The 16,134-nt window shown below is 36.6% G+C and overlaps 1 protein-coding gene across 1 annotated transcript; it reads right to left on the reverse strand.

Annotated features, from left to right (window-relative positions):
• Window positions 1–271: 271 nt before the first annotated feature.
• Window positions 272–14,599, reverse strand: faxcb (failed axon connections homolog, metaxin like GST domain containing b). Its single transcript, XM_055210450.2, has 6 exons — window positions 14,100–14,599; window positions 10,629–10,764; window positions 9,140–9,336; window positions 6,783–7,000; window positions 6,140–6,256; window positions 272–1,951 (listed from the first exon to the last, which is right to left on the reverse strand). The coding sequence occupies exons 1-6, from the start codon at window positions 14,357–14,359 to the stop codon at window positions 1,653–1,655; spliced, it is 1,227 nt and encodes a 408-aa protein (XP_055066425.2). The 5' UTR covers window positions 14,360–14,599; the 3' UTR covers window positions 272–1,652.
• Window positions 14,600–16,134: the final 1,535 nt, after the last annotated feature.

The following is a 16,134-nucleotide window of genomic DNA, read 5'->3' on the forward strand; positions in this document are numbered from 1 at the left end:
GAAAAAAAACTGTGGAAGTCAATGAGGCTTCTGGTTGGCTTCTCAAAATATCTTCCTTTCAGTGGGTACACTGTAAAAAAAATCTGTAGAAATTACAGTACTACTGGGTATTACTGGCAACTAGCTGCCAGTAACTTACTGTAGATTTTACATTTATGTTATTTACTGGCAACAGTTTGTTCAAAGTTAAAAGAACATGAAACATTTTCAGTCTTTATCTTCTACAGTAAGTTACTGGCAACCAGCTGCATAATTACAGCAAATATTTTACAGTGTATCTATTAATATTTTAAAATAGTATGTAGTTCTTTTTTCTATTTTTATTATTTCTTTTTTGTATTATATTATTCCTATATTGTGATTATTGTCTATTGTGTGCTGTGTGTATGTTTGAATACTATTGCAGCTGTGAGTCCAAAACAAATTTCCTGACAATAAAGTATATTCTAAACTCTTTGTGTTTATTTATCAGACAAAAACAAATGTATAGAGTTTTATAACAAAATGTGACTTTCTTTTTGGGTGAACTATCCCTTTACATTGCAAAAAATTACTTTCTTACTTAGTATTTTTTTTCTTTATTTCAGAACAAATAACAAAAAATCCTTTAATCAAGATGCACCTTCCTTGTGAGCAAAATGACCTAAGAAAATAAGTCAAGACAATTATACAATTTAAGTGAATTTGTGCCTAAAACAAGCAAAGAAATCTGTCAATGGTGTAAGAAAAAAATCTTGAAATAAGTGCTTAATTAATTCTTACCCCATTGCCAGGTTTCGTTGCTTATTTGAAGCACAAATTCACCCAAATTTTATATTTTTTATCTAAAAACTAGACTTATTTTCTTAGGTCATTTTGCTTAAGAAAATGCATCTTAACTCAAGCATCTCTTAGTATTTTTCAGTGCAAATAACCAAGTAAGAATTTATTTTTTGCAGTGTAATTGTTTAATAAATTAATTTAGTCATTTCTTATGAATTCCATATTTTTCGGCTGATCTGGAAGCGGGAATGATCAGGGTTAAGAAAGCGAGGGCACAACTTTACTTACGTTGGCACAAAGCAAATCAGAGTCTAATTGTCAACTTTACACAAACGTCCAGGATCAAGCAAGCTAATATGTTTCAGCCATGACGTATTATTTGAAAGCGCTAAGCAAACAAATAAGCAATAACCCTTTTATGACAGTATTTAAAGTTAGGGATGCTGTTTGTAACAATGCTGCACTTCAGGCTATGCAGCATGATAGCAGTAAAACACTGGGTTACAACAATGTACACATCTCCTGGATCTCTCCTGAACTGCACCAAACTTAACTGGTCAAATAACAGAGAAGTTGGTTTTCTTAAAAATTAAGCCGGATTGAAACAGCCGAGATTTCTGAGTGGAACTGAGTTTTTTTTCTGTGACTCACATATTGCGACTAAATTTCTCACTAAGGGGGCTTAACGGAGTGTCCAACTTCTGTGATGTAAATCTCATACACATCCATGACTGACATCATGTTAAAGCTCCTATCTCACACTCTTTATCTCCATCGAAGTGAGATTCATCCAGACTGGAAATTGTGGACCACCATGTGACCCATAATAACAAAAGTTCACCCCTTAAATATAGCCAGTGGTGTCTGAGAAAGGCCAGAGGTTATTCGATTTAACCCTTGACCTGCTGCTCAACATCTGAACCATCTACTTCAATATCAGAGTCAGAGAGGGAGCGTCCGGAGTGCTCCGAGGCTTGTGAGTGTGTGTCAGCATGTGACACAGAGCTTAGTTCACTTTCTTCAAAAGTGTCTGTCCTAGAAAAGAGGCCAAGGTCTAGCTGGCAGCTGGGCGTCCCGCTGGTGGTGTCACTATCGCTGTCATAACAGAAGTCTTCTAAGTCCACAAACCATTCAGGCCAGAACTTCCTTCGTATGCGCTCACAGTACATGGCCAAGTTGATCAGTTCTCCTGTGAACAAATGTCAGACACGGGTGAGGAGGTCATTCATTGTGTAGCTTTCTTAAAGGGACAGTTTTGTCAACATTGATCATTTTCCACACAATAGATTAAATGCAATAACATCCTTACAATTAGCAACATCTCCTTTGGTGTTAAATGAAATAAAGCCATTGATGTGTACATTAAGAGACCTACCACACCTTGTTAACCGAATTACTGCTTTTTGTTTTAATTTGTCTCAGCTCAAAGTAAAATAATGTAAAGGGGCAATATGTAAGGCTAATTTAGGATCCTGACAAAAATAGCTCCTCCCAAAGAACACAGCATGGATGACCAATGGGTGCACGGGGAAACAACTCACTATAGACCTTTTGCGAGTAGACGTCATGTGGTGGAGCAATGTGGTGGCAGAAAAACGTTGGAAATGCATTAGACACGAGTGAAAAAAGCAAGATAACTCGCTACAAAATGTTTTGTTGTGCTGTTGAGTGTCAGAATAGGAATGCCAAAAAAAGATGACCTTCATTTTTATAGTATACCATCGTCAAAGACACCATTTGAAGATAAATGTATATGAAATGTTACATTTTACATGCACAAAAAATCTAAATCTGGTCTTGTTTGATATTATTTAAAATGTATCGGTTCAAGTGGTTCAATGGTTTCACTCATATAACAGCAACAGATTTTAATGTTACAGTGTAACAATAAATTAAGCAAAGTTCACTCAATGTTGAGAGACACCTCCCACTTTAAGCTTACAAACCAATCACCAACTGTATGCAGATTAAGTACAGCCCCTGAGTTCACAGGATCCAATCAATCACTACCAATGTTCTATCATTATTACAATGCTTTGTTCTCTCTGGATATATAAGGAAAGTTTGCAAAGGATTAGGGGGGATTTTCTATATTTAGAAAGGAACCCCATGATGTTGTGTCTCTGCACACAGCATCATGCATTTTTACTTTACTTGGAAATTCTGTAGCCAGATGAACCCTGTCCTTTTGTTTGGTATTGTACTTTTGCCAGGTATGCAATGCTTTCATATGATTACGTGTTTATTGATTGATGGTTCGTATTTGATTCGGACTGTTAATTGGCTTTTGAATTATGATTTTTTACCTGGCTAATAAATTGTGATGTGTGACTTCATTCTGACTTACCTTGAATTATTGACTAAAAGTAAATTTGATGTATCCTTTGTTACACCAAATCAATGACCAGGATTAAGTAGGCGTATCGTCTGCCTTTTCATTGTATTTATTTGGTCTGACGAACCACTTCATTTTAACTATAGACCCCTTCAAGGTTTGTAAACATTGAATGATTATCGGGTGCGCGCGCAGCACGGGGTCGAACTGTTCATACCATTTAGGCTTTATAATTTAATCTAACAGTGCTGAAAAATGATGACTTACCTCAAATGAAGTGAGCACTACAAACACGAGCCTCTTTGATCTTTGCATTGTCCCAGTCTGCACGTTAATTGCTTGCAGACGCAGATGCCAGATGTTGTATTTTTTTGTTTTTGAGATTCTGCATGAATCGCGAAAACTTAACGGAAGACCTCGTGCGATTTTCACAGCCCACGACATAAGTAGGCATTTTTGACGATACCGAATAATACGCAACTCAATCAGCTGTAATGACTTTTCTGACCCCGACATGCGCAGTGGGAACAGCCTGTGACGTGAACCGTGAAGGGGTCTATAGGGTTAAGCATAGGCACATCGACTGAATTATTTGGTTTGATGAACCAGTTAACTCTACCTACCAGGGTTAAATCTTGGCATGTCTTACATAACCTTAAATCTCCCGTTCTGTCTGTGATTTTGAAGCTTTGATTGTGTTTATAGTGGGCAAGATAACATGTGTTCATGTTTCACGTGTAAAAAACGCGGTATTTTTCACACAATTTACTCATCTGTATAGCGCTGTTTTCACTGTTTCCTCAAAACAGGCTGATGTCTTCCTTGTTATGTGAAGTCCCTCCTTCAGAAATACGTATCGAGTTCTGATTGTGTAGTTTGTTTAGTGTGCTGTGATTCGATAGCAGCTTAGCTTAGCAGAGCCGTTTGAGCCAAAGCTGGTGACTGACGTATTCCTGTGGGCGGAGTTTAGTCAACGAACTGTTTTACTGACGTCATTAAAGCAGGAAATAGAGGGCTGTAGTCCAAACTGGCCATTCGTTGTAAGCTTTTAAACAGGAATTCTATTGAAGAAAATATATCGCCTGGCAGTGAACTTTGAGCTTTATAATTTTACAGGTATTATTTATGCTATTATAGCAACATTACACACTAACTAGGGTTTAAAAAATGGTATCAGGAAGAACGTGACCTTTAAAACATCATCGGTAAGAGGTGGAAAAGAACGAACGCGCAGGACCCATCACCCTGCCGAATGGTTTCCGCCATTGGCCCAACGGATGGATTTTTCTATGAAGGTAAATTAGCACCTGAAAGACTTGCACGCGCAGTACAAAATTCGTTAGAATATACGTGACATTGCAAGTGTAAAATAGTTTTGTTAAGGTGTAAATCAAGTTGGAAGCGTAAGAAGTAACAAGTTTTGCATCATTGTACTGTTAATTGTTAGTGTAATTCATGCCTCATAAAACTGAAACTTCATATTTACGCTAAATGACTGTATGCATCTGACCTAAGTTTTTAATCTGCAAACAGTGGTGTGCAATCAAAAACACAGTTTCATGAAAACGGCAAACATGAATTAAATTACGCAGAATCGGTCTCTGTGTGTAAAATAAACCAGTTGTAAATGACTTGTTGCGTACGGAGGGAAAAGTATTTCCTGAAATAACCCAACATTTGCTGATCCCTTTTCGCTTGCAGTTTTGTCACGTAAAATTTATTTTCCGCTTGCAATGTCACGTACATTTTCACAAATTTTATCCTGTGCGTGCAAATCTTTTAGGCGCTAATTTACCTTCATATCAACCCCCCCCCACCCCCCTACAAATATAGGTAGTATGCTACTAGTGACCCAATCTGTGAAAATCCAGCTAAAGTCACTTTTGTGATTTACTGTTTTCTACATAAAACCATCCTATATGTAATGTAAAGCAGTGGTTCTCAAACTTTTTCAGCGTGCGGCCCCCCTTGTGTACAGTGCATTTCTTCGCGGCCCCCCCAAATAAAATGTATGACAAATTTGTTCTAAAATGTAACATTTTAATTAAACAAAACATAAAAAAATATTCAAAGTAGTGCTGTTGGTTAGTAGCCTTATATTTTTTTGGTTTAACACAGAATTCATGATAAATTTATTTTATAAAATCTCATAAAACTGGGGCCCCCCTGGCACCATCTCGTGGCCCCCAGTTTGAGAACCACTGATGTAAAGAACATTCTGTGAAAATATAACCTTGATATATTTAATATTGACTGAGTAAGGTCATGTCAAAGCTTGAAATCGATGTAAAATCAAACTTCACTTTCCAAATTTCATTAGATTAGATTATGAGACTTTAGCCTGGATTTCACAAAAAGTCTGTTATATTAATAAAATATAATCCAAATTGCTCCATGTTATTTGCCAAATTTAAATGACATCAATGTCATTACACCCTATGGTTTAGCATGAACTTGATGAATTTAGAAAAAGAGACATGTACACATAATGACAGAAGATTAAGCAAATATGTCCCACTTTACCCCTTTTCATCCCAGAATAACAAAATGGTTTATATTGATGAATGACTAAATCGAAATACTTGCAAAAGCATGAATGCCATCTAGTGGATGAACTGAATAACATTTAACAAATTGCCTTGCATGAAAATTGTTTTAGAAAGAACAGTTTGCCAAAAAAGAAAGTGTTGACTTTGTTTGCTTGCTATCATGCCGTTTTTAACCCAAAAAACTATTTTCTCCCCGAAACATATTTTAAAACTAAACAGTCCTGTTCCCAATTAAGATAGAAATTAAGACAAAGTGAAATAGTACAAATGTTTTTGGGTGAGAATAATTTGGATCAATCATCTAAATTAACATTTATGCATTTGGCAGACGCTTTTATCTAAAGTGACTTTACAAGTGCATTACAACATTTGATCAGAATGTGTGTTCCTGGTATCGAACCCAGAACCACTCTAGTACTGACCTACAGGAACACTATACAAGTATTATGCTCCTATTACGAAGGCTTAATTGCAGTTGTCAGGTCCCGCTTACCTTTAATAAGCTGTTCAGGCCGTGTGCCAGGCAGCGTCCACATGGCTTGTGCAAGGTGACCAAACACTGTAGCATCCACACTGGAGAGCTTGGGACCCATGATGTACTTCTTATCCCCTGATAATCCATTAAATAACCATTATAGTAAGATAGCCATTAAAATGTGTTTAGAATTTAAATATGTTTAATCTATAACCTAAAAAAATCTATAACTGAACCCTTTTAGCTTTAAGCCACAGAAGGTTAAATGTGCTGCTAAAGAGTACACTATTCATAGCTCATAAGTTGCCATCTATGAGGATTAAACTTGCATCCATCAGTTTACTACCCCTGATCTTGAAACACTACATTGTATGCATTCTGCCAACAACCTTGTGTTAAAAGTAATAAAGTAATGCAGAAAAGCACCGCTAAAACCTAACAGCATTTTCCAGCACAATAAGCAATTTTCTGGTTCTTGTAATAAATGTAAAAAATATAAGACTTTCTCAATGCAGGTGTGACAGAAATACTGCTGAACGATTGCAGTATAGCTGACTTTAGCTACCATATTTTCCTTTTTTTATATATATAAAAAAATCTCATCATTACCATCATACATTGTAATGTTGTCAAAGCAAGACTACGCATTGTTATTCCTCACCTAACAGCGTGGCCAGTGTGCGCATGTCTTTCTCCATGAGGGTGTAAACCTCCTCTTTAGTGAAGCAGCCAATGCCGTGACAATACATCTCCCTCTTCACTATCCCACCTGTCAGGTGGCACATAATCCATTTGAGCAGATCACTGAGGGGTCCAGGAAGGTCCAGCATCTCCTGAGTTTCATGAACATTATCCACCCATTGACAATATGCCATGGTCCTGAGAGACAGGATGAGAAGAGATGAGAGAATTGGGGAAAGACAAGCTTTTACTTATTACTTTACGTATTATTCAATTTATTTATTGGTCACATACACAGTTATACACAGGATACATCTTGAAGTAAAATGTAGGTCTACTTTTGTAGACTGTGCAAGTTATAAAAAGGTAATAAAATATAAAACAACAATAAAAAATACTTTGTGATAACATAGCACAGAACGTTTTTTATATACTGTATTTTGATAGATGTTGCATTTATTTGGCAAATATCATCCAAAAATATAAATAATATATAATGTACACAAGTGAACCATCATAATATGTGTTTATGTATAATTCATACTCTTTAAAAACTGGTATGTGTTGCAGCTAACTGAAGACAAACTCAGTTTGCCCTTTGAGATTAAACTTCAAATTAATTCTCTGCTCTGTGATTATCTGAATCAAATTAATTAAAACCATCTTCTAATTAACTTCTTTGCTCGCAAGGCAAAGCATTAATAAAAATCATTCATCCAAAAAATGCTTCAAGGTCTGATCTCTGGGTTCACTCCAATTCAATCCACGGGTGTGAACTTACAGAATCCAGGTTTACCTTGAACAGATTTAAAGCTACTGTATAAATTTTGTGGCCTTTGTGACATCATTATTAATTGGACAAACGTGTAGTCGCATCCCAACCTCACACTGGTTGAATTCACTGTGTTATGAAAATGTTGAATGCTACAGCTTTTACTGTTGATATACATGTAACTTTTACAATATTCCCAACTTTCAGTTTACCAACATTTACCCATTTTATTTCATTAATGACTAAATAAATTATCTCCATGAACTAGTACTGTACACTATGTACTGTATTTCCATATCCACCAGTATTTCTAAGTGTTTTGAGCATTGAACTTATTATAATCCAATACTTTTGTTAGGGTCTAGATCCATTTCCTGATGAAAGCATTTCAGTACTATAAGCCAAATTCCTAAAATAACACCCATCGGTTTCATTTATAGGTCAATAAATGGACTTGCTCGGCAAGCTTTATAGCTGACATTCACAGCAGTACTCCAGCACAGAACTGGAGCCTCATTTGGCAGTTTTCTAAACCCATCAATTATTAAATCAATAAATATGAGAGTGTGTACAAAGTGCTTTAAAGACACGATGTGCAAAGCAAAAGAGACAAAGTTAGGACCGTTTGGCGTCGTGGCTGCATTACCACCTTGTGTCTGCATTATTTTCAAATAATTCAATGGCCCGTCATCAATTATTCCTTACTTATCATCAGTGTTGGTGTAACGCATAACAAGCAAAATGCATTATGTAATATTACTTTTCTGAACTAACAAGTAAAGTAACGCATAACTTTATAAATGTACACATTAATATTTGAGATTTTTTTAAGTAAATGCGAGTCACTTTCAGTTTAATTAATTTGATAAAAAAAAAATAATGTACTGAATTAAACTGAACTTAGTCATGTAGAAATATGCACTCTATGCGTGCGCGCCTGAGTGGAAAATATGCAATTTCTGAAACACCTGCAAGGCCTGGAAGAGATCAAGCCTCAGCCAAGTAAGAAAAAGTAACTTAAAAGTACTTTTTGTGAAAAGTAACTCAATTAGTTACATTTTTGAGGAGTAACTTAATACATTTAAAGGCGGAGTCCACGATGTTTGAAAGCCAATGTTGATATTTGAAATCACCTAAACAAACACGCCCCTACCCCAATAGAATCTGGACCTTCTGTTGATAGACCAGCCCCACACATACGCAACCCAGGCAACGATGACGGTTAGTAGACACGCTCCTTACTGCTGATTGGCTATAAGTGTGTTTTGGTAGTTGGCCCGTCTCCTTTTCCAAAGCCATCGTGGACTCCGCCTTTAAAAGTAACTTTCACCAAAAGTGCTTATATTTATAATTTTTATATTTGATTGAATGCTCTGGGGGTCTGGGTAATTTTGGAGAGCAAATTAAGCCAAGATGAAAGACTCTAAATTCATTTTCTTAGGCCCTTGCTTGTATTAAACAGCATAAAAAAGTTTATTCGTCATAGTTGAATAATCAGTAGGAGCATATTTGACCATTTGGCCGAAAAGCAGAAATCTGACTTTAAAGGCAAATGCATGACTCACCAGTACAAATGTTCCTCCACCATTGTGGTGATGGCCCGCGCTACTGCCTGCTCCTGAGGGCTCAGATTCTTGTTTAAACTCATACCGAGTTTATCCTCGAGGAAATCAATAATAAATTCAGTTCCACACACCTGCTCATAGTTATACTCAACCCACGGCATCTTGCCCTGAGCAGACAGACTTCCATCAAAGTAGTTCTGTAATGAAGGATACAAAGGCAAAATGTAGAAGAGAGGGTGAAAAGAAGTAAATAATGTTTGATTTATATTGTATATATTGTAAAATCAAACTATGTATTTACAAAATAGGTAGGGGGAAACCGGGGCACAACCTAACGCTTTTTGGTTTTGATTAATTATATTTTTACATAAGCAACACACATATCTCTGCTACAAATGAACATTTAAATGACACCAAATGTGACAGAAGTGCAAACGTTACAACCTACCCCATAGGTGGGGTTAATTGTAACAGGCAGGGGGTTAGTTGTAACACTTGCTAAAATTAAGTTTGCAGGCAAATATTTCAATACTATTTTGTCTATATACTTGAAGTGGATATTGTTTATATATGCATCTATAATAGACAGGTATCCACACTGTATTCATTCATCCAGCCCTTTTCTAACAATAGTTCAATTATAAATGGATACAAATGTCTAAATATGTGAGAAAAAAGCTGCACAATTATGACAAATTTTTTTTTATATATGACCCAGTCTGTAAAAACCATACTTTCAAAATCAAATTCTGAGAAAATGAACATCAAAGTCTGATTTTAGCCATTCATTTTATTATGATTTCAATCTTTGACGTGACCTTATTCAATCAATATTAAAGATATGAACAAAAACAGGTATGATTTTTGCTAAAACAGGTACATTTATTTTGTTGGCAGCCAGCAATCTTTTGTGTGTAGCCTATTTAAAACAACGGCAAGAATTACGCTAACGTTATCTGTTTTCATATCATAAGTGCTGAGGGGTTAGTTGTAACACAGTGTTACAATTAACCTCGATGGGTCAAAATATTTTCAAGCCTACCAAAAAAGTTGCTAAGAGCTACAGACATATTTCAAAATGATGCTGTGTTTTAGTCAACAAGACAATGATTAATATGACATAGCATTGGATTTGGTATCTCACACACACAACTTAGAAACAATGAAAAAATTTACTTGCATGCCACCAAAACACTCGTTCATCAATAACTCACTAGAAAAACATTATACATTTCCAATAATTTGTGGGAGATAGTCTTTTGGCAGTGTGAAATCAATAAGGAAAAAACACATCGCTCAATCCTGCAACAATGTAAACAGTCTTACAACTAACCCGTGTTAGTTTTTGGCCTGCACACTCCTACTCTTAAATATGGAGATATACAGTATGTAGACCTACTCCTAACTCGAGGTGTATTTAAATATGCAAAAAACATAATTGAACTAATGATCTAATTATCTAAACTGCTCCTTTAAAACATATGCATACCTGATAGGGCAGATCAACCATACGCAGATAGGTTTCCATTTTCAGGCAAAAAGGTGACAGGCTTGGCACTCCATTCTTTGGCCTGGAGAACTGGTGGAGGATGATGGCATCTTTAGAATCCAGCTGTTCCTCTTTCCTAAAAAACATGATAAAATACTAACATAAATGATGAGCCATGTTTATTCATTTTTATTAAGGTGTTTAGGTTTTTATTAATCTTTACATTATCTCAACCTAAAACTTAACTTGTTCTGAGGAATCATGTGGGTTTTTCTCAGAAGCCAGACAGGTGGGGCACTCTGAAGTACCCTCTGAGAAAACCTCTAGGCATTTTTTTCATTTCAGTGTGCTAAAACCTCTCTTGTATAAATGGGGTCCTGGAGGAACTGTTAAAAGTTCTTACAAGAACTAGCTAGTAAAAAAAACCTAAGCACTCCTAATGGATCTACCAAAGAGTTTTACCAGTGTGACATTCAAAAAAATCCTAAATGGTTCCCCGAAAGACATTTTTTTACACTATTTGCATATCCAAGTAAAGACAGTGTTCTTTAGGGAACAAACATTTACATAAATTTATCTGGTAGATGCTTTTATCAATAAATATTTACAGTACATTTAAGATATGCACACACATATGAACTTTGCAATCACTGTGAGCACCATGCATGCTTTATTTCAAGCTTCAGGAACACAAACCTAAAAATGACCATTTAGCCCCACAACAAGATCTGCTATTAAGCCAAAGAACCCTAATTTGGTGCTATGGGATTATTTTTCTTGAGAGCGCAGTGGAAAAAAGACCTTATACTGTAATTAGGATGAAAAGGAGGGATGTGTGGGAGTGAGGGAACAGGCATGTAGGGGATCTTTAAAACTGCTTGAGGCTGAAACAACTAGAATCCAAATAGCTTAAGACCTCTCACAAAACAACACAGTCTAGTATTTAGTAGTTGTCATAAAATGTTAACTCTTACACTCTAAAAATGGCTGGGTTATTTTTGACACATAATGGGTAAATATTGGACAGAACACGTGCTGGGTTAAAAATTGACCCAATGCTGGCCGGGTTATTTTAACCCAACTGCTGGGTTATTATACCCCACATTGGACAGAACATGTGCTGGGTTAAAAAATACCCCATGCTGGGTCAAAATGATCCAATGTTTACCCATTATCGGTCAAAAATAACTCAGCCATTTTAAGAGTGTAGCTCTCTAAATCAAGTTGTTTTATTGGGGAGGAAAATATATCATTTTGGACTTGCAAAAAATCCTTTAAAGATCATAAATAATGTGGATGAATTTGTCATACTGCAATCTGCTCAATTCAAATATAAAAAACAGCAATTATGATAATGAATCAGGGACACATTTTTATGACGAACCTTGTAAAAACTTAAAAGCGATTTGTAAATTTTTATGATAATGGTATAGTATCAGAGTTGACTTGAGGTTTTGTAATTGTAATGAGATATTACTTATCCTAAAATTAGAATAACAGAAGCATTATTCATTATCATTAATGAACTTACTACTGATATTATAGATGCTGCACACTGCTTTGTGGTGTTCAAATATCAACTACACTAAAACCGTATCTCTATGATAAGATTCCTGGGGGAATTGTCAACAAAAACTAGTTTTTTGGAGAGCTTAAAGGTGGGTTGAAATGTGCTTGTTTGATGTATTGACGTAATTTCCACTGAAACAGGAAGTTTGGGTGGGACATATTAAAGGTGCAGTGTGTACATTTTAGCAGCATCTAGTGGTGAGGTTGCAAAATGCAACCAACGGCTCAGTCCACTGCTAACATCTTGCTTTTGAAACACATAGAAAAGCTACGTTAGCCGCCACCGGACAAACATGTCATCGTTGGAGACAACTTAGTTAAAAAGTTTGTCCGTTAAGGGCTTCTGTAAAAACATGGCTGCACAAAATGGCGACTTTCATGTAAGGGGACCCTCTGTGTATGTAGATAAAATGTCTCATTCTAAGGTAATACACACATAGCGGTTCATTATGAAAGGTCTTTATACACCCCTGATAATTTAGTTTTGTATATTATTTAGCATTTCTGTCAAGAGATCTTTCTAAAAATTACACACTGCACCTTTAAGTGGTTAATCCCACTTTTAAAATAGCAAATGACATTAGTTTAGTTCACAGACTGGTATCTTACAAGAAGCTGAAGTATGACATCATAAAAATTGTTGATCTGAAGAGTTAAGCATTTTGAATGCTAATATTTTTGAAAAGCTAATTTTGTCTGTGTTTGGGAGCACATTAATTTATAAGCATCCTTAAGTCTAACATATTCCAAATAAAAAATAAATAAACATTTTTGATTGTTTGGAGAGTTGGGAACTTTAAATGGTTAGTAAAAGTTCTCCAGAGGATTATTTCAGTGTGACATTTAAGGAATCCCAAATGGTGCCCCTAAGATAATCTTTACTCGTATATACATACAAATTTAATAGATTAAAGACCATTTTTCTGTGTTAAAATGTATTCATTATCATTTTCTTTTGCTAGAAGCATCAGTGTCAGTTTAATGCAGCAGGACCCTGCAGCCGTCATGGTGCTGTCCACTGCTTTGTGGTGCTGAAAATTCCTCGAGTAGTTTTAGGAGCAGGGAATTAAAGGTTTGTTGATACAAACATCATATTAGCAGACGAATCCAATTATCCCATTCCAAAAGCAGTCAATATTGTTAACATAAATGTATGCAGATTTTACAGAAACTGAAGAAAGGTCGTTCGTGCAATAAAACTCAAGGACATCACGTTCCAGCGTCAAACAAACAAGTCACGATCTTTACAGGGCCATTTACTGTAATAGACGCTTAATGTATCTGCGTGCATTACAAGACCATGATGCTTAGATCCCAACTGAATGACTTCCAGACTTTGTTTCAGTGCAGAAAAAATGTAAACAAGTGCAATTCCCTTCTGTACTGATGACTGGGCGTTTTCATAAGCTGACGTGTGGACAAACACTGCATGTGCATTTGATTTACAAAACGTGATTCGATCCAATCCAAAGCAAAATAGAGAAAGACAGAGGTGCATCTTCCCTTACACACCATTCAAAACCCTGCTGAATAAATAATGCAATTCTAATGGTTGCCCTAACAAACGCCAGTATGAATCACATGTTTACCATTAAAATATTTTATGTGTGTGTTTTCGACCTTATTACAGTGGGATTTAATAGTGTTCACTTGATTTCCATGCACAAGATAACATCCCACCAACACATTACCAATAGAGTCCCATATGGACCATTAGCTTTAATTAATACATATACAATTCCTATTATAGGACCTATAAGATAAATTATACTTTATGTGATGAATCCTGTTGTTATTTTAACATAGTGTGCCCATTTCGTTTGTTCAAACGTCTCCATGAATTATGAACGATAAGCAGCCATTTCATATATTAATACATCACACGAGGCCCCAAACACTGACCTGATGGAAAGGAGCTCGTGTAGCAGATATGCCGCGGCAGCCAGCAGCGCTCCGCCGGTGATATACAGAGTCTTCCTCCACCAGGAATCCGACACCAATCCCGACATGATCCCACCGAAATCCTGCAGCGGAACGGCTACTACGTACCCATAAAATAAGTGCTGTTCATCAGAGCCACACAAGCCGAAGGACGGGCTCTGATTCCGGCCGAGATCAATCACGAGCGACCGGGAGGAGGCGAAACCAGCAACCCAGTACATTCTCTCTCTCCCCCCGCGTCCTCCAGCAGATCCTGCGCCACTTCATTTATCCATATGATAATGGACAGTTGTTACATTATTGCGTGCTATTTCGGAGCTGTGGAACAAAATAAAAGCATTTTAACGGGATTTGGCTGCCGCATGCAGATCGGCATCCTCCTTTGTTTGCTTCGGTGGAGCTGCTGAACGTCACAGCGCGTCAAACACAAGGTGTGTTCGACATCATGCAACGCTGCGCAGACCTATCTGGATATGACGTCACAGTACCTACAGAGTAGCTTTCGAATCACTCTCGCGGTAATGGGATACGTACATATCGCGCGGTCTGCGCAGATCTGCATGAAGTCAAACACACCTGCGGCTGTTCTAAACTAATGTACCAAATGATACCACACGAAACATAGTTAGGCATTCTAGTTTGGTAAAAAATTAAATTGGAACTTATTTTTGCCTACAAAATTAATTCTACACAATGTAGGTATATACATAATGCATATTATCAGATGTATTACAACTACAGATTATAATGTGCTATAAAATAAACATTTTTTACACAACTTATGGTGTTTATCAGGAAATAAAGCCATGTAGTGTTCCTACTCCTTAATAGACTAGATAAGATTATGTCTTCTTTTAAAAACAAGTTAATTAAAAGAAATACTAGAACGATTATTAGATAAACTTTAACACAATTTCGCAATACAAGTAGATCTAACATTAATTTCAATCTAACCGTTTAAACTAACTGTTTGCAGAATAAAAGTTTTTGTTTACATTGTGTGTGAACAATAATTATGTATATATAAATATACACACATTTTAAGAAAAAGTGCGTGTATATTAATTAAAATTTATATACACATGTAAATAGTTATTAAATATATACATGCATGTTTGCATTTATATAAACACTTATTACAATGCACACAAATACTCACCAGCCACTTTATTAGGTATACCTTACTAGTACAGGGTTGAACCCCCTTTTGCCTTCAAACTGCCTTAATCCTTCGTGGCACAGATTCAACAAGGTACTGGACACATTCCTCAGAGATTTTGGTCCATAGTGACATGATAACATCACACAATTGCTGCAGATTTGTCCGCTGCACATCCAAGGCATGAAGTTCCCGTTCCACCACATCCCAAAGATGCTCCATTGGGTTGAGATCTGGTGACTGTGGAGGCCATTTTAGTACAATGAACTCATTGTCACGTTCAAGAAACCAGTATGAGATGATTTGCGCTTTATGACATGGCGCGTTATCCTGCTGGAAGTAGCCATCAGAGGATGCATACATGGTGGTCATAAAGGGATGAACATGGTCAGAAAAGATACACGATGCTCAATTGGTACTAATGGGCCCAAAGTGTGCCAAGAAAATATTCCCCACACCATTACACCACCACCACCACCAACCTGAACCGTTGATACAAGGCAGCATGGATCCATGCTTTTATATTGTCGACACCAAATTCTGACTCTACCATCTGAATGTCGCAGCAGAAATCGAGACTCATCAGACCAGGCAACATTTTTCCAATCTTCTATTGTCCAATTTTGGTGAGCCTGTGTGAATTGTAGCCTCAGTTTCCTGTTCTTAGCTGTCAAGAGTGACACCCAGTGTGATCTTCCACTGCTGTAGCCCATCCGCCTCAAGGTTCGACGTGTTGTGCGTTCAGAGATGCTCTTCTGTATATCTCGGTTATAACGAATGGTTATCTGAGTTACTGTTGCCTTTCTATAAGCTCGAACCAGGCTGTCCATTCTTCTC

The sequence above is a fragment of the Misgurnus anguillicaudatus genome, chromosome 10 (genome assembly GCF_027580225.2).
Source record: "Misgurnus anguillicaudatus chromosome 10, ASM2758022v2, whole genome shotgun sequence".
Taxonomy (NCBI): Eukaryota; Metazoa; Chordata; class Actinopteri; order Cypriniformes; family Cobitidae; genus Misgurnus; species Misgurnus anguillicaudatus.